The sequence below is a fragment of the Crotalus tigris genome, unplaced genomic scaffold (genome assembly GCF_016545835.1).
Source record: "Crotalus tigris isolate CLP2741 ecotype Arizona unplaced genomic scaffold, ASM1654583v1 scf7180000021379.394396, whole genome shotgun sequence".
Lineage (NCBI taxonomy): Eukaryota > Metazoa > Chordata > Lepidosauria > Squamata > Viperidae > Crotalus > Crotalus tigris.
Genome location: NW_024098482.1, coordinates 124513 through 143957, shown reverse-complemented (window position 1 = coordinate 143957; position 19445 = coordinate 124513). Strand labels below are relative to the sequence as shown.

The window sequence follows — 19445 nt, the reverse complement described above, 5'->3', positions numbered from 1 at the left end:
TCACTACATCACGATCATTTGACATCAGGCGTCAGCAGCTGCACCAGAATCAAGCCCAAAAGATGTTCCCAAACTCCACATCTTTACAACTTTTGTGGAAGGCCACAAAAACGGGGTTCACTCTGGGCTAAGCAGGAAAGGGAAGGGAAACCACGCAGGATGCCAGATTTTTCGGTCCCTCCCTGTGTGTGTGTGTGGGGGGGGGCTTCAGAAGACCTCCACGGTCTTGGGATGGATTGACAAGATGTTATACGGAAGGAGGAAACTAACCAACTTGTTGAACCGCCCTCTGAAACACACAAGCAATGAATTCTGCGATACAACAGGGCGGAAGCTACACAGCTCGGTGAGGGTTGCTGCACGCTGCACCAGTTGAAGTTTCTGGATGGTTTTCAAGGGCAGTTCCAGGAAAAGTGAACTGCAGTATAGGGGGTACCTTGCTCACTAGTAGCAACTGTGAGGGATCTCGGAGTCCTAGTGGACGATCCCTTCAATAGGAGCCAGCCGTGTGCTGCAGCTGCCAAAAAGGCCAACACAGTGCTAGGCTGCATTAACAGAGGGAGAGAATCAAGATCACGTGAAGGGTTAATACCACTTTACAAGGCCTTGGTAAGGCCACACTTGGAATACGGCATCCAATTTTGGACACCACAATGTAAAAAAGAGGTTGGGATTCTAGAAAGAGTGCAGAGAAGAGCAACAAAGATGATTAGGGGACTGGAGGCTAAAACATATAAGGAACGGTTGCTGGAATTGGCTAAGTCTAGTTTAATGAAGGATGAGGGGGGACATGATAGCAACCTTCCAGTATCTCAGCGACTGCCCCAAAGAAGAGGGAGTCAAGCTACTCTCCAAAGCCCCTGAAGGCAGGATAAGAAGCAACGGATGGAAACTCATCAAGGAGAGAAGCAACCTAGAACTAAGGAGAAATTTCCTAACAGTGAGGACAATTAACCAGTGGAACCACCTGCCTCCAGAAGTGGTGAATGTTCCAACACTGGAAGTTTTTAAGAAGAGACTGGAAAGCCATTTGTCTGAAATGGTATAGGTTCTCCTGCCTGAGCAGGGGGTTTGGACTAGATGACCTCCAAGGTCCCTTCCAACTTTATTATTATTATTATGGATCATCGCACAGTCAGCCAGATGTTCAGACTGGATTTGGCATTTTTGTCTACCTATCGAGTCCTTACCCAGGACCTGGGATAGGCAGATGTGGATGTTTGATGGTATTACAGGTATCCTCGCAGGATGGAAGCAGTTCCTAATAAGGCCGCCTTTTGCAATTGACTAATAGCGAATTTGTCAATGCCAATGGTGTTCAAGTATTGTTGTTGTTGTTATTATCTGTGAGAAACAGGGAATCCAACTTATTTCCTCTTATCACCCAAAAATCAAGCGGATCCACCGATTCAGGATGGAGCAGCCCCACCGCAGTACGGTATCACCAACATTCAACCAAGATACCATGGTTGAGAGTTTCAAAAGCTTCCAAGGAGTCCAGCAGGACAAGGATAGTTAAAAACTTTGCTATAAAGAAAATCAAAAGTGGGGGGGAAAAAACCAGAAAGACGTCCATGTCTCTATTTTTGGTGGGAACTTCAGCTGAGGGCTGCTGTGTCCATCCACAGCCACAAGATGGCGCAAGGATAGTCCTGAAAATTTTCCAGACAAAATTCCAGCTGGAATGTAAATTTCAGTGCTTGAGCCCAGCCCAGGATACACACCCAGATTCTTGACAACCATCATCCTTGCCCGGAAAAGAATTCTGACAATTGCAGTCATGCAAAGGAGGGAAAGGAGAGAATTCACAAAGGCAGCTGGCAACTTCCATTCCAAGCATTCTGCATGAACGTCACAACAGAAAATCTAGCATAAAAAGACGTCTATGCAATTACGACTGTAACGGAGGCCGGAATTTCTATCGTTATGTCACGGTCATCAAGAGGTTGAGGCACCCAGACGGCTGACATGATTTTATGATATTTTTTGCAGTGGTCTTTAAGTCAACGTGGCAGTCGTTAAGCGGAACCCATTTTCACAATGGACATTTTTTTTTGCTGGGAAATGGAATATAAAAGCTAGTTTCTGGCCAAAAAGAAAGAAAGAAAGAAAAAAAATCATAAATTGTGGTCACAGGACTAGGGGACCTCGAAAACAGTTGCCGAGTGCCCAAAATGGGATCATGTGACTGAAGAGGAGAGATGGCCATTGTAACTTTGAATCTAATAATAATAATAATAAAGTCGGAAGGGATCTTGGAGGTCATCTAGGCCAATCCCCTGCTCAGGTAAGAAATCCTATACCATTATGACCCTTAAGTGCTCCAACACTGGAAGTTTTTAAGAAGAGACTGGACAGCCATTTGTCCAAAATGGTGTAGGGTTGCCTGCCTGAGCAGGGGGTTGGACTAGATGACCTCCAAGGTCCAACTTATTATTATGGATCACCGCACAGTCAGCCAGATGTTCAGACTGGATTTGGCATTTTGTCTACCTATCGAGTCCTTACCCAGGACCTGGATAGGCAGAGGTGGATGTTTGATGGTATTACAGATATCGTCGCAGGATGGAAGCAGTTCCTAGTAAGGCCGCCTTTTGCAATTGACTAATAGCGAATGTGTCAATGCCAATGGTATTCAAGTGGTGCTCCAGTTGTTTTGGGATTGCACCCAAGGAGCCTATTACTATTGGTACTACCCTTGCTTGCTTTTGCCACAGTCTTTCTATTTCTATTTGTAGGTCTTTGTATTTTGTTATCTTCTCCAGCTCTTTCTCGTCTATTCTGCTGTCTCCAGGCACTGCCCCGTCCACTATCCAGACTTTTTTGTCTTTCTTATTGACAAGTCTGGGATGATGATAATGATGATGATGATGATGATTATTATTATTATTATGTACCTTTTGGGGAGTCTGTCACGACGTCAACCAGTTACTAAGCAATTGGTCATAAGCTGAGTATTACCTGTAGTTTTAATCTCCTCTTAAGGTCTGGATAATAATAATAATAAAGTTGGAAGAGACCTTGGAGGTCATCCAGTCCAACCCCCTGCTCAGGATATTGCTATTACATCACCGCACACGTATCTTAGAAAGTAACCACAGGATCCGATGCTTTGATCAAAACGACAAAATGAGCACTGGCCTGATGCGCGTAGAAAAAGGGCGGAGCCTGTGTCATTATAGTACAATACTTGTTTGACCTTTTGCTTCCCGTTCCAAGGGTCTCTGCTAGGAAATGACGCATACGTGACATCTTTTGGGGGGCAAATGAAATTTGGGAGGTAAATGACCCAGTTTCATTGAGCCATTGGTCTGGCGCAGCGGTTCTCAACCTGTGGGACCCCATTTGGGGTCGAATGACCATTTCACGGGGGTCGCCAAACCATTCTGTCCGCCATTTTTTTCCCTTTTCCCTAGCTGTCCTACTCCCTCTTATTGGTGGCCACACCCACTTGGGGGTCACCACAACATGGGGAACTGTATTATGGGGTCACGGCATTAGAGAGGTTGAGAACCACTGGTCTGGCGGTTAAGAGCACCAGGCTAGAAAGAGGGAGACGGTTGAGTTCTAGTCCCACCTTAGGCAGGAAAGTTGGCTGGGTGAGTTTGGGCCAATCATCAGCAGATGGTGAGTTCTACTCCCGCCTTAGGCATGAAAGCTGACTGGGTGTCTTTGGGCCAATCACCAGGAGACGGTGAGTTCTAGTCCCACCTTAGGCATGAAAGCCAACTGGGTGACTTTGGGCCAATCACCAGGAGACGGTGAGTTCTAGTCCCGCCTTAGGCATGAAAGCTGACTGGTGTCTTTGGGCCAATCACCAGGAGACGGTGAGTTCACTTCACAGGGTTGCTGTTATGGGGAAAATAGGAGGAAGGTGTGTTGGATAAATTCGCCACCTTGAGTTATTTCTGAAATAATAATGGCAGGACACAAATAACTAAATGATTTGGGTCGTCCTTGACTTACGAACACGATTGAGCCCAAAATTTCCCACAGTTGTTAAATGAGTTTTGCCTCATTTTACTGCAGCTGTTAAGTAACCTGTTAGTAACCTAGTTGTTAGGTGAATCTGGCTTCCCCACTGACTTTGCTTGTCACAAGGTGACAAAAAAGAGTCACGTGACCCCGGGACACACAGCAACCGTCATAAATACATGCTGATTGGCAGGTGTCCGAATTTTGCTCACATGAAAATGGGGTTGCTACAACAGTGGTTAAGTGTGAAAAACGTCCTAAGTCCCTTTTTTCGGTGCTGTTGTAACTTCAAACGCTCATTAAACAAGTGGTTTTAAGTCAAGAATTACCTGTATTAGTTTATCGCGCAGTTTGCTGTTAATTAGGACCGAAATATTTGGTCCAGTGAAGAAGAGTACGGATCCTCGGGGACGGGAGGAAACTTACCTGCCAGGCTGGGAGAACTTTTCCAATGTCGTTTAAGTTGATTCCGTCCCCTTCGTCACATTTTCCTTTGCCAATTCTAAAGCAGGGAGAGAGACAACGGGCAAAGTGAAGCATTATTTCATGTATTTTGGGTTATTATTTCAGCCAGAGTTTCATTCCGTACAGCTTTAACCTTGTGAACTCTCAAGCTTCCTCCTTCCGTTATGTATTCAAGATGGACAGTGTTTAGTATTTATTTGCTACGTATATGTAGGGGTGTGGGGTCTATACATCTGTTGTACATAGTACATTTTAGGTGTGTGTCATGTATGTGTTTCACTTTGAGAGCGGGCAACTACATTTCATTTTTGATGCGTGCTGTTGTGCCCACAGTAAAAAAATGACAATAAAGGTTATCTTATCTTATCTTATCTTATCTTATCTTCTTCTCTTATCTATTAAGCAACTTTATACCACTGCCCAACTCACACACGGTGACTTTGGGTGGCTTACAACATTCACCGTGTAAGAATCCATAACACACACAGAAACACGGCAGTGGTGGCAACTATACACAATAGCACCAGCCACTTGATCGGCTCCATATCTCTCTGGACTCTCTAGGCCTGCTCACAGAACCACATCTTCAAGGCGTTTCGAAAAGATAATAATAATAATAACAACAAAACAACAACAACAACGATGATGAGGATGATAAAGTTGGAAGGGACCTTGGAGGTCATCTAGCCCAACCCCCTGCTCAAAGTGGGGGCCAATCTTATCTGGCATTCAAAGGAGGGCAGCCACCACAGACAAGGCCCTGTTCCTTGGCCCTACTAGATCAGAGGTTCCCAACCCTGGGGGTGCGAGACGATATTCCAGGGGCTGCGAAAACTTGGGTTTTTAAAATTATTGTGTCTATGCATAATTCATTGCCATTATTTCAAACTTTTATAAGGGGTGTGAGAATGTATCATAAGTGTTCTAGAGGTGCGGGGTATAGATAAGATTGGGAGCTGCTGCACTAGATGTAGCTCCCTAATCAATGGACCTGCAACAGGTAGTTTGCCTGTACGAAACTAAATCAAGGACAGAAGCAACCGAGAACTAAAGAGAAACTTCCTGATAGTGAGGACAATTGACCAGTGGAACCACCTGCCTCCAGAAGCGGTGAATGCCCCAACACTGGAGGTTTTTAAGAAGAGACTGGACAGCCATTTGTCCAAAATGGTATAGGGTTTCCTGCCTGAGCAGGGGGATAGACTAGATGACCTCCAAGGTCCCCTCCAACTCTGTTTTTGTTGTTATTATTATTATCATCATCAGTGGAACTACCTGCCTCCAGAAGTGGTGAATGCTCCAACACTGGAGGGTTTTAAGAAAAGACTGGATGGCCATTTGTCTGAAATGGTCTAGTGCAGGGCTTTTCAACCAGTGGTACGGGTACCACCTGTGGTCCATTGGCAGGTGGTACGTGACCATCCTAGAAAAGGGGTAGCAGGGGGGGAGGGGAATGAGCTGAACCGGTGGCAGCACCGCAGAAGCCTGAGCGAGAGACAGCTGGAGCTGCAGGGCTGTCAGGGCTCAGTGGAAGCGCCAGGATCAGTGCCGCTTTCCAGCTGGAGCTCAGCACTGATCCTGGATGCTTCTGCTGAGCTCAGAAGAAGCACCGATCAGCTGGAATGTTGCAGCCTCTCCAGGGTCTTGTGATTTACATTCAGATGCCTGGCAACTGATTCATATTTATGACGGTCACAGTGTCCCAGGGTCATGGGAAGGGACCAAAACCTGCTGCAACCACCCAGCAGAATGAAAACCAAACACCCCCCACCCCACCCCTACTGCCAATCCTCAACAGAAATGCTGACAACAATGAAAACCTCGGACAGGAGGAAGAGCGCCACCGGGCAGGCAGGCAGGTGTCTTGCTCGGCTGTGGCTTGGGGGGCACTTTTTTCAGTGCCATTGTAACTTCTAAGAGTCACTAAGCAAACTGTTGTAAGTCGAGGACTACCTGTACTTTATCGCTTTTTTCCTTCTTTTTTTTTTGTGGTCATTAAGTTTTTGACACCTTGCTAGGCGACTGGTGGTCCTCGGATGTTGCCATATCTGAGGACCACCAATACAATGGGTGAAAAGGTTGAAAAGCCCTGGACTAGCGGAGGGTTGGACTAGATGACCTCCAAGGTTCCTTCCAACTTTATTTATTATTATTAAACTGTACATATACGTAAAGCTGACATTGATGGGGTTTGGGGGTTTTTTTTTGAGAATAATCCGGGTAGTTTTTCTCAAATTATAAAACAAATAATGACTGCCAAAGCCGGGAAAGTTACCAAGGTAGGAAAACCAACTTCCTGCATTTTAAACTGTTCCTTTCACATAAACAGGATACTTACCCTTCTCTGTCTATCTGTGGAAGAGGGTGCTTTGGAGTGTTGCGGAGTTTTCTATGGAACTGTGTGAAGTCAAGTTTCTCTGGTTGCAAATCCCAGGTGGCCCCACTGCAAGATAATAATAATAATAGTAATAATAGTAGTAGTAGTAGTAGTAATAATAATAATAATCATAATAGAGAAACAGAAAGGCTGAAGATTTGGAAGGAAAGACCGTGCAAAATGGTAACTGGGTTTAACAGGGAATTGGGAGCACTAGGCACACAAGGAAGGAAGGAAAAGGAAGGAAGGAAGGAAGGAAGGAAGGAAGGAAGGAAGGAAGGAAGGAAGGAAGGAAGGAAATAGATATAGAGATGTCAGAACATGAATAGATGATAGATACAGAGAGAGAAGATAAATGGATAGATAGATAGATAGATAGACAAATGACAGATCATAGATATTATCTCTCTATCTATATCTATATCTATATCTATATCTATATATATTTGTTTTCTGAGGTTTTCGCGGGTGTTTGTATGTAGTCTTTGGTTGTTCGGGTTTTCTCCCACGTAAAATTGGAAGTGTCTTGGCGACATTTCGACGAAGTTTCGTCGAAACATCGCCAAGAACTTCCAATTTTACGCGGGAGAAAACCCGAACAACCAAAGACCTATATATATATATAGATATATATATATATATATATATATATATATATATATACACACACACACACACACACACACACACACACACACACACACACACACACAGAGAGAGAGAGAGATGATAGAATAGACAGATGATAGATACAGAGAGAAGAAAAATGGATGAATGGATGGATAGATGACAGATATATATAGAGATGATAGAACATAAAAGACAGACAGACAGATAGATGATAGATACAGAGAGAGAGAAGATAAATGGAGATAGATAGATATGATAGAGAGAGAGAGAGAGAGAGAGAGAGAGAGAGAGAGAGAGAGAGAGAGAGAGAGAAGATAAATGGATGGATAGACAGACAGACAGATAAATATACAGGTGCTGGAGCTTTAACTGTGGAATACAGTGGTACCTTTTGGTACAATGAGTACCAAAATGGATGAGTACCAAGCAAATCTTTCCCATAAGGAATAACATCATGAGTCACAAGGCAGCCAATAAATTCTAAAATGTTCACGTCAAAAACGAGTACCAGACTCGGTGAGTTTCAAAGCAGCCGAGTGCTGAGGTGCCCCTGCACTTGGGCAATCACACAGTCTGCAAGAGGGGGGGGGGAAATCCGTCCACAGACCGAGGGGAAAGGGGGCTTACCTGAAGGGCTCCAGGGTGTTGGCTGCCCAGATATCTGTTCCCAGCATGTCCAGGGAGCTGTTTTTGTTGCTGTTCTTTAAAAAAAAGGAAGTAAACAAGAAAATCAAGATGTTTCCTTCTGGGTTAAATGTCTGCTTTGCAGCAGTACATTTTTAATACAGCTGGTCCCTGACTTACAACAGCTTGCTTTAGTGACCGTTCAAAGTTTTTCAGCATCACTGAAAAAATGACCTTTTTTGACACCTGCAACCATTGTAAGCACATGGTCAAAATTCTTGCGCTTGACAGCTTATTCACATTTATGATGGTCGCAGCGCCCCGGGGTCATGTGACTCCCTTTTGCGACCTTCTGACACACAAAGTCAATGGGGAAGCCAAATTCACTTAACCGCCGTGTTACTAACTTAACAACTGAAGCGATTCACGTAACAACCGTGGTGAGAAAGGGCGTACAATGGGGCAAAACTCACTTAAAAACTGGCATCGTTTTGAAAGCTGTTAAGTTCTGATATTTAAGTAATCCTCAATTTACAGCCACATTTGGGATCGGAATTTCCCACTGCCAAGCACCCAAATTTTAATCTGTGAGGGTTGTTAAATGCAAGGATGGGTTTTAGTTACTTCTTTTTGAATGCCATTTTAACTCTGAATGGTTGCTAAACGAACGATCCTTAAGTCAAGAACGTCCTGTAAAGTTTCCAAGAAACGGAATGGCTGCATCCATAGGATCGTTTAGCTCCACTGGAATCGTATAGAAAAGGATAGGATAGGATTAGGGATGGGGATGGGATAGGAAGGAATGGAGTGGAGTGGAGTGGAATGGAATGGAATAGAATTATGGGATAGAATAGAATATATAGAAAATTAGAATAGAATAGAATAGAATAGAATTATGGGATAGAATAGAATAGAATTATGGGATAGAATAGAATAGAACAGAATAGAATTGTGGGATAGAATAGAACAGAATAGAATTATGGGATAGAATAGATTTATGGGATAGAATAGAACAGAAAAGAATAGAATTATGGGATAGAATAGAATTATGGGATAAAATAATAGAATAGAATAGAATAGAATAGAATAGAATAGAATAGAATTATGGGATAGAATAGAACAGAACAAAATAGAATTATGGGATAGAATAGAATTATGGGATAGAATAGAACAGAACAGAATAGAATTATGGGATAGAATAGAATTATGGGATAAAATAATAGAATAGAATAGAATTATGGGATAGAATAGAACAGAATAGAATTATGGGATAGAATAGAATTATGGGATAGAATAGAACAGAACAGAATAGAATTATGGGATAGAATAGAATTATGGAATAGAATAGAATAGAATTGGAAGGGACCTTGGAGGTCTTCTAGTCCAACCTCCTGCTCAGGCAGGAAATCCTATAGTATAGGGTCTCCTGCCTGAGCAGGGGTTGGACTAGATGACCTCCAAGGTCCCTCCCTTCGAACTTTGGTATTCTGTTAATTTGTGAGGGTCCTTGAGGAAGGAAACCTTGTTTGCCATTTTTAATAGTAGGCAGCACATTCCTAAATGCAATTTGAAACTTTCATTCAACTTTTGTGTTAGAATGAGGAACGGAACTCGTTGTTAACCCGGGGTTTGCCTTTGTTCAATGGTCCCACTGGGGTTTTTTTTCCCCTAGGGAAGTCTGTGTAGGTGTGAATTCAGTCAATGGGATTTACTTTACAACTAGGAACAGGACTCCGCTGCTCTCTAGCCTAAATATAAAAATATTTAATGTATAAAAAGAGTGGAAACCCCACTCCCTTCTAGCACTGATGATGTCACCTAAGTAGGTAATGAAATGTCTGCAAAAAAAACCCCAACCAAGCTCAGAGAGCACCAAGGACCCCATAGTTCATCCCTAAGCGACAAACATTCTCTTCTGTTGGTAGTAAAGGATGTTTTTCTGCATTAAAAAATCCAGTTTTTCTTACCTGATTTTGATTATGGGGTGCTGACCCCTTGCCTCTGTAGCTGGACATGCTTTCTATCTCCTGGTTGCAGTCAACTGTCCACTGAAAAGAGAGGAGGAGGATTTGGCTGTGTGTCACCCAGATTCAATGGACAGCTGTGCAAATTTGATTAATGGACAAACGAATAAATTCTGAACGAAATAAGGCAAGAGTGACAGCAAGGCACCCAGAGGGGAATTAAAAGAGTTGGCTTTTGCTGGCCTGTTCAAGAAAAAACACCCTTTCTTTCACACCTTGTATCACATAATATACCTGTGTCGACAGGTGACTGCACCTGGCCAATCTTACCGGAGCTTGAAAGCTAAGCAGGGTCCGGCCTAGCTGGTTCTGGAACGGGGCACCCCAAAGAAATGGCACAGCATTTCCAGGTGGGGTACCTAACCAATTGTGGTTGACCAACAGAAGCTAAGTGGGCTCAGAGTTCATTAATATTTGGATGGGAGTCCAGGATTTTAAGTAAGGCTAAATAAAGTCAGATAAAATATATCAGGATGACAAGGTGGAAGCTTAGCGCAAAGATGTTGAGGGGTTGGTGAAGTGGTGTAAGGAAAACCGCCTAGTTTTAAATACCAGAAAAACCAAAGGGATCATTGTCGATTTCAGAAAAGGCAGGCTCAGCCATACTTCTCTGTGCATTAATGATTCACCTGTGGAGATGGTTACCAGCATCAAATTCCTGGGTGTGCAGCTAACGAGTAGGCTGGCTTGGTGGCTCAACAGCGTGACACTGGGGAAGCGGGCACAGCAGTGCCTGCATTTTCTGCGTCGCATGAGAAAAGCACATCTTCCTTCCTCTGTCCTGACCACTTTCTACAGGGGGACGATTGAGAGCATCCTGTCACACAGCATCACAGTCTGGTTTGGAAGCATCCCTGCTTCGGACAGGAAGGCGGTGCAGAGAGTGGTGAGGACGGCAGAAAAGATCATTGGCAATTCCCTCCCTCTCATCCAGGACATAGCACAGAAGCGCTGCTTGAGCAGGATCCATAAGATCATCTGGGACACTACACACCCTCTTCACGACCTGTTTTCCTTGTTCCCTTCTCGGAGGAGGGGGCTTCGTGGTATCCGTAGCAGAACCTCCGGATTCAGCCAGGGTTTCATTCCGTACAGCTTTAACCTTGTGAACTCTCAAGCTTCCTCCTTCCGTTATATATTCAAGATGGACAGTATTTAATATTTATTTGCTATGTATATGTAGGGGTGTGGGTCTATATATATGTTGTACATAGTATGTTGAGGTGTGTATGTGTTTCACTTTGAGACCGGGCAACTAAATTTCATTTTTGATGTGTGCCGTTGTGCCCACAGTAAAAAAAATGACAATAAAGTTATCTTATCTTTTATTTCCTTTAACAAAATGGAGTCATATTCTATTTTGCCCACGACAATAACGTTATGAGGTGGGTTGGGGGAAGAGAGGGAGAAGGGAAGAGAGTCTGGTTCCAAATCACCCAGCCATCTTTTATTCCTAAGGCAGGAATAAAAGGCATCACCATCTTCTGACGATTGGCTCACAATCAGCCAGCCAGGTTTCACACCTAAGGCAGGACTAGAACTCGCCGTCTCCTGGTGATTGGCCCCAAACCACCCAGCAGGATTTCATGTCTAAGGGAGGATTCACGATCTCCCAGTTTCTAGCGCAGGACCCTATCCACTAGATCAGTGGTTCTTAACCTGGGCGATATCGACCCCCAGGGGGCGATGGAATGAAAAGGGGGCGATATGGGGGCGATGGAGCGAGAAGTTTTGGGGACACTTTTGAGACTTTTTCATACAGTGAATCGCTGTATATCTGTCGTACAAAAACATCAGATCGCGCTCGCTCTTAGTGGATTGAATTGTTTTCAAATGTTTCTCCAGCTAGCTTCAGCACAGAACGCCATACATATGTGAATACACACTTGCGTAGCAGCCTCTACCCTTTTTATATTTCTTTTTGCGTCTTAAATTTCACTTGTAATTCAATCATTAAATATCACTGTTTTTCTTTTCGGGCATTTCACTTTCTTGCCGTTGAATTTTGTTTTCAGTGGTCATTACATTTAAGTGTCTTGAATAAATAAGATCATAATGAAATACATGTATCAAGAAGTTTGGGAATAAAGTGACGGGTGGCGCCAAAATTTTTCACACAGTTGAGATATGGGGAAAAGACTGGAAATAAATTATTTGCATCGATATGTCCTGATGACAATTTTAAAGAAAACAAAACAAGCGTTTGCATAAACTGAAGAATTACTTCCCATGTTGTGATTGAGAGGTTATGTTGGGGGAGGGGGCGATGACAACTTCCTCATTGGCTCAAGGGGGCGATTCGTTCAAAAAGGTTAAGAACCACTGCACTAGATCACACTGGCTCTTAAGCCACCTGCAGGGAGCCAGTGATCCCACGTGTGGCCTCTGGGTAACTGAAAGTAATCAGGGGCTAATCAGAGGTTCTTCAGTCAGGTTTGATTTTTTTCGAGACTGATCTGCCAAACACACCATTCTTAACTTTTATTCCTAAAAACACCTTCCTAGAGACTGAGAAGATTTGCCCCAAACCCACCCTGGTGACCGATTATTCCTATTAATTATTATTATTAAATTGATTTGCTGTCCATCTCGCAGTCCCTGACCGTTCCTTTTCAGCTTCCAAACGAACCTGCTTCAGATGGGGAGGAAGCTAACCACCAGGTTGCAAGAACACGAGCAAGTGGTCAGATGAGGAGACCCAAATTCATTGGTAGCCTCACACTATAATTAACAGGGACACACATTCAGTTTCGTAGCTACCAAGATTGTTGGACGAGCAGGCGCAAAAACAGCCAGGGAAGCAATGGAAGCCTGGGAAAACAGGCCCCTTGTTAGTCAACGGGAGGGCTGATTTACCACCAGCCTACCAAGTACTTAGAAGATGAGGGCTGAGCAGCACAAGGAAATGACATCCAGTGTGATGACCTGGGGCACGGCACAGCGGCAACACAATCAGCTGACAGTTCAAACTGACCCTTTATTGCTCCAAATGTTCCCCAAACGCTCCTACATCTCTGGCAAGTCCCAGAGCAAAGTGGCGACACACACACCCCTCCAGCAGCCTCTGGCTGCAAGTAGTCCAGCACAAGGTTGTGCTGGAGAAGACTCCTGCGAGTCCCTCGGACTGCAAGGCGATCCAACCGGTCGGTCCTAGAGGAGATCAACCCCGACTGCTCTTTAGAAGGCCACATCCTGAAGTTGAAACTCAAGTCCTTTGGCCACCTAATGAGAAGGAAGGACTCCCTGGAGAAGAGCCTGATGCTGGGAAAGATGGAGGGCAAGAGAAGAAGGGGACGACAGAGAAGGAGGTGGCTGGATGGAGTCACTGAAGCAGGAGGTGTGAACTTAAATGGACTCCAGAAGATGGTTAGAGGACAGGAAGGCCTGGAGCAACATTGTCCAGGGGGTTGCGATGGGTCGGACACGACTTCGCAACTAACAACAACAACAACAATTATACTCTTGGTAAAATCATGTCCCAGGAGTTTCTTTTTCTGGAAATGCCAACTGGACAGTTGATAAAAAACCACACACAACGGACACTACAAATACCACCCACAGAACAGCACACACTCTGCTAGAGAGAAGTTCCCCAAAGATGGCTCCCAGCACGACTCCGAAAACTCGGAAGACAAAAAACTCTGGTCCCGGTGACCGATCCAGATTGGATCCCGCAAACTTGCTGGTTTGTTAAAACGGTGTCCACGCCCGATTTAAAACACACCGCTTGGAACTGTCTCGAACCGATCCAACATTCAGTTCTGCAGGGATTGTCCTTCTTCTCACTACTGTTATGCCCCTTTTTGTGCTTTGAAGCCCGTGGGAGTGACCCACTCCAGGTCCGCTACCCACCTGCGAGATATTGGACTGTGTTTTCTCGTTCTCTTCATCCCCTTCGCTTTTTTCGGTCAGCAAGCCTTGGACTTGATATTCCAAAACATAGCTGTCGATGAATCTTTCCAGCTCCTCGATTTCCTGCGACCGGTTGCTTCCTGCCTCAGAAGAGGCAGAAGCCACGGAAGAATTTTCCATCCCCCTCTGCGATGAACCGAGAATTGCCGTGTCCTAAGGTGGGGAGAGGGAAAAAAAATAAAGAAAGAAAATTATAATCTAGTGACTGAGACATTTTATACATTCCATGTACTCCCCTACAGGGATACAGTCCTTTATGACTGGTGGACTTCAACTCCCAGAATTCCTGAGCCAGCCATGCTCAGGGGAAAGGGAGAGGTTTCCAAGCTGAGCCATGGCTGGCTCAGAAATTCTGGGAGTTGAAGTCCACGACTCATAAAAAGGCCAAGTTTGAAGACCCCTACCCTAGGCCTAGAGTCTAGACCAGGGGTGGGGAATCTTGGCTCTTTTATGTCTCGTGGACTTCAACTCCCCGAATTCCTGAGCCAGCCTGGCTCAGCTTGGAAACCTCTCCCTTTCCCCTCAGCATGGCTGGCTCAGGAATTCTGGGAGTTGAAGTCCACCAGTCATAAAAGAGCCAAGGTTGCCTATCCCTGTCCTAGAACAAAATTATTAACCCAAAACAGGAGGCGTGTGTGTTTGAGTGTCTGCCAGAAGATATAAAAAACGATGAAAGGTTTAATTATCAAAAGGTCATCAGCTGAATCCAGGCAATTTGTATCTGGAGGCCCTGCTGGCTGTCACCCATGCCCAGGGGTAGGCAACCTTGGCAACTTTATGACTTGTGGACTTCAACTCCCAGAATTCCTGAGGCAGCCATGCTGAGGGGAAAGGGAGAGTTTTCAAGATGAGCCATGCTGGCTCAGGAATTCTGGGAGTTGAAGTCCACAAGTCACAAAAGGGTCACGTTTGAAGACCCCTACCCTAGGCCTAGAGTCTAGATCAGGGGTGGGGAACCTTGGCTCTTTGATGACTGGTGGACTTCAACTCCCAGAATTCCTGAGCCAGCCAGGCTGAGGGGAAAGGGAGAGGTTTCCAAGCTGAGCCAGGCTGGCTCAGGAATTCTGGGAGCTGAAGTCCATGAGTCATGAGGGGGCCGTAGTTCCCCCAGGCTGGCTCAGGAATTCTGGGAGTTGAAGTCCACCAGTCATAAAAGAGCCAAGGTTGCCTACCCCTGCCCTAGCAAAACCCACGCGGGTAGTCCTTGACTTATGCCCACAAATTATGACTTATGAGTCCAAAATTTCCATTGCTAAGCAAGATGGTTGTTAAGCAGGTTTTTCCCCATTTAGCAACCATTCCTCCCACAGTTGCTAAGCGAATCACTGCCCTTGTTAAAGTTAGGAACCCATCTGTTAAGCGAATCTGACTTTCCCATTGACTTTGTCTGAGGGTCGCAAAAGGAGATCACGTGATCCCGGGGTCCCTGCGGCCGTCATAAATAGGAACCGGTTGCCAAGCATCCCAGTTCTGAATCACGTGGCCTCAGGGATGCGGCCACAGTCACAGGTGTGAACAACGGGTTCTTTCAGTGCCATTGTAACTTTGAATGATCACTGAACACACGGCCGTGCTCTACCAGTTGATCAGATTCTTTATTGTTTTGAGTAACAAATCTTTTTAGAACTGCAACTTAACGTGTGGTTTTTGCACCTGAGCCTTTGTAAGAAATCCCGGAAGATGGATAAGTCATATTTAGGATTTTTATCAACTGTCCAGTTAGCATTTCCAGAAAAAGAAACTCCTGAGACTCTAGAGCAGTGGTTCTCAACCTTTTTAATGCCGCGACCCCCAACCAGTCATAAGTCGAGGACTACTCAACCGGTCGTAAGTCGAGGACTACTCAACTAGTGCAGCACCGTTTGCAGAATGGGACTTTTGGCGGGCTCAGCAGGGCAGAGACAGCCTGGACAATTCCTGTTGGCTTTTGAAAGCCAATAGAATTAGACTCTATTCAAGAGAGTCTATTCTATTGGCTTTCAAAAGCCAAGAGAATAAAAGGGAGGAGCACAGCCAAGGAAAAGGGGGAAAAAATGGCGGACTGCGTTGTTTGGCGACCCCCGTGAAATGGTCGTTCGACCCCAAATGGGGTCCCGACCCACAGGCTGAGAACCACTGGACTAGAAAGAGTACAGAGAAGAGCAACAAAGATGATCAGGGGACTGGAGGCTAAAACATACAAGGAACGGCTGCTGGAATTGGGGATGTCTAGTTTAAGGAAGAGAAGGATGAGGGGGGACAGGATAGCAGCCTTCCAGTATCTCAGGGGCTGCCCCAAAGAAGAGGGAGTCAAGCTGTTCTCCAAAGCCCCTGAAGGCAGGACAAGAAGCAACGGGTGGAAACTCATCAAGGAGAGAAGCAACCTGGAACTAAGGAGAAACTTCCTAACAGTTAGAATAATTAACCAGTGGAACAACCTGCCTCCAGAAGTGGTGAGATTTTAAAGAAGAGACTGGACAGTCATTTGTCTGAAATGGTATAGGGTTTCCTGCCTGAGCAGGGGGTTGGACTAGATGACCTCCAAGGTCCCTTCCAACTTTATTGTTATTGTTATTATTATTTTACCAAGAGTATATATAATACTTTACTGAAAATCTACACTGGCACAGAGGTTTTCCCGCTCGAAGACTTGCTTAGTTAAACAATAAGACTTCCTCATTTACAATATTGAGAAAGTATCAGGTTTAATTGGTCTTCTTATTTTTCCTCCCTCCCTCCCTCTCTTTCTGAGACACACACACCCAAACACACAGAATCTTTAAAACCCCCACCTAGTGTTTAGTTTTTCTTCCCGTTCCATCTAGTACAGGGGTCCACAACCCTGGTCCATGGACCGGTACCAGACCACAACATGCCAGCAACCAGGCCGCACAAACAAGCCCCATCCGTGGGATGCAGTCAGCACACAAAACCACACACCCTCCGGTTCACAGAAAAACCTCTCTCCACGGACCAGGTCCCTGGTACCCCAAAGATTGGGGGGCTCTGTTCTAGTAGACAATTGGCACCCTCTTCTGGCTGTGGGGTTTGGCTAGTCTGCATCTTCAACATCTTCACCAACGATTTGGACGAGGGGATAGATGGGGAATTCATCAAATTTGCAGACGACGCCAAGCTGGCAGGAATAGCCAACACTCCAGAAGACAGGCTTAAGATACAGGAGGATCTGGACAGACTTGAACACTGGGAACTATCTAACAAAATTATCATCATCATCATCAAAATTGCTATCATAATGGTTTTCAGCTGCCTGGCTCCTCTGCGACATGCTTCAATCCTTTTCCTTGCAGTTTTGTTATTACGATAAATCTGCTCCTTTGGGAGCCAGCCAAGATTTAAAAGGTGTCAACGTGCTGCCAAAAAAAAAAAAACATATTCTAAAAATCTGGAATTTGCCTATTTACAAAGAACTTTGGGTTTATTATGCTTGGAGAAGGGCCAAAAAACCATCATGTATTCCCGGGATGATACGTGGATGCCAATTCTCAACGTTTGCGTGGATGAAATGTGTGCAGTCCCAGCTTTAGAGCTGGCATTTCGTGGCTGTCTAGGCAGTCCTTGACTTACGACTGTAACCGAGTCTGACCATTACGGTCCTAAGTCACGATGGGCTGTAAAGCAGGTCACCACGGGAACGGCTTGATTTTACTACCTTTTTTTAGTGGCAGACATTCAGCAAACGTGGCAGTTGTAAGCTAACACGCAGGAATGTTATGCAAACACAGCGGTTGTAAAGTAAATAGGGCAGTCGCTAAGCAAGCACAGTGGTCATTAATCAAAGCCATTGTTTGCTAGGGGCCATTTTTTTTCTTGGAAAAAGGAAATGCCAGTTTCTAGCAAAAATCTTGTAAATCAAGGGCTGACTGGGGAATTCTGGGAGCTGAAATCCACCAGTCATAAAGTTGCCAAGTTTGAAGACCCCTGTTGTAAATCAATCACAGGACCACAAGATGTTGCCAACAGCCCTAAATGCAGGCTGGGCACACAAAATCAGAATAAGAGAATAACAGAGTTGGAAGGGACCATGAAGATCTGCTAGTCCATCCCCCATCCAAGCAGGAGACCCTACCACCATTTCAGACAAATGGCTGTCCAGTCTCTTCTTGAAAACCTCCAGTGTTGGAGCATTCACCACTTCTGGAGGCACTGATTAATTGTTCTCACTGTCAGAAAATTTCTCCTTAGTTCCAGGTTGCTTTTCTCCTTGGTTACTTTCCATCTGTTGCTTCTTGTCCTGCCTTCAGGTGCTTTGGAGAATAGCTTGACTCCCTCTTCTTTGGGGTAGCCCCTGAGAGATTGCTATCATGTCCCTCCTCGTCCTTCTCTTCATTAAACTAGACATACCCTATTCTAGCAACCGTTCCTTATGTGTTTTAGCCTCCAGTCCCCTGATCATCTTTGTTGCTCTTCTCTGTACTCTAGAGTCTCAACATCTTTTTTACATCGTGGTGACCAAAACTGGATGCAGGATTCCAGGTGTGCTCCAGAACAGCCTGTGTACTGAGGAGTCACAGGGAAGCCCAATCAGTGGGGCAAACAAAGCATTTCCAAGGTCGACAAATAAAAGGCAGGGGATGGGGGGGGGAGAAGGGGCAGGAACAAAATGCTCCAAATTGATGAAGCCTGCTCTTTAAAATGTTGGGGGGCAGAGGGAGAAAGGGCAACAGAGAGAGTCTCCAACCTCCGTGTTATAAAGCAGAGATCCCCCCAACCTTTGGGGCACCAGGGATCACCGGTTCCGTGGGGAGAGGTTTTTCCATGGACTGGAGGTTTTGTGTACTGCCTGCATCCCACGGATGGGGATTTGTGTGCTTGTGCGGACCGGTTGCTAGCATGCCGTGGCCCGGTACCGGTCCACGGATTGGGGATCCCTGTTGTAAAATTTCGGACTGATCCGCCAAGAAACAAAAGGCAAAAGCTTTTGTTTTTTTAAAATATTTTTTATTGAATAACAAAAATTAAAAACATTGGACATGGTAAATCAGATTTGACATACATCACAGTTCATATTCACAATTAACTACTAATATAAGGGGGAAAAAAACCTTTACAATAACATCACTCTAAAAAAAAAAAAAAGGCAAAAGCTTTTGGAAGGAGAAGGTGACCCGAGAGGCAAATTCACTGTGTGTCCCCCCCCCCCCCGTTGCAGCGGACAATGGAGAGAAGCCATGGAGGAGCATTGTTCACTGGGATGGCTTTTAAAGAAGTGACAGCTGGACAATGCTGAGCATGACATGACATGGGGGAGCAGGGGTGTGTGTGTGTGTGTGTGTGTGTGTGTGTGGCGATGATGGGATGGCAAATCATTAACTGGAGTGGATAAGGACCACAAAGGAATAAGCGAGTCTCCTCAGCCCTCTAAAAATGCGGGAAAAATGATATTTAACACGACATGCATTAACGGTAGCCAGGATTATATTTGCGCAGCACTGGAA

The 19445-nt window shown here is 45.0% G+C and overlaps 1 protein-coding gene across 5 annotated transcripts in view; it reads right to left on the bottom strand.

Moving 5' to 3' along the window:
* Positions 1-19445, bottom strand: part of CTIF (cap binding complex dependent translation initiation factor) — a 155017-nt gene that overhangs the window by 106114 nt on the left and 29458 nt on the right. For 4 of the 5 annotated variants that reach the window (XM_039318479.1, XM_039318477.1, XM_039318476.1 and 1 more), the window contains 5 exons: positions 13948-14160; positions 10039-10119; positions 8075-8148; positions 6779-6883; positions 4402-4477 (listed from right to left, as the gene is read on the bottom strand). In XM_039318479.1, coding sequence (XP_039174413.1) covers positions 4402-4477; positions 6779-6883; positions 8075-8148; positions 10039-10119; positions 13948-14127 — 516 coding nt within the window. In that variant the 5' untranslated portion in view covers positions 14128-14160. Of the gene's footprint in view, positions 1-4401; positions 4478-6778; positions 6884-8074; positions 8149-10038; positions 10120-13947; positions 14161-19445 lie in introns of those variants that run through there. The other variant, XM_039318481.1, reaches the window with a different exon arrangement.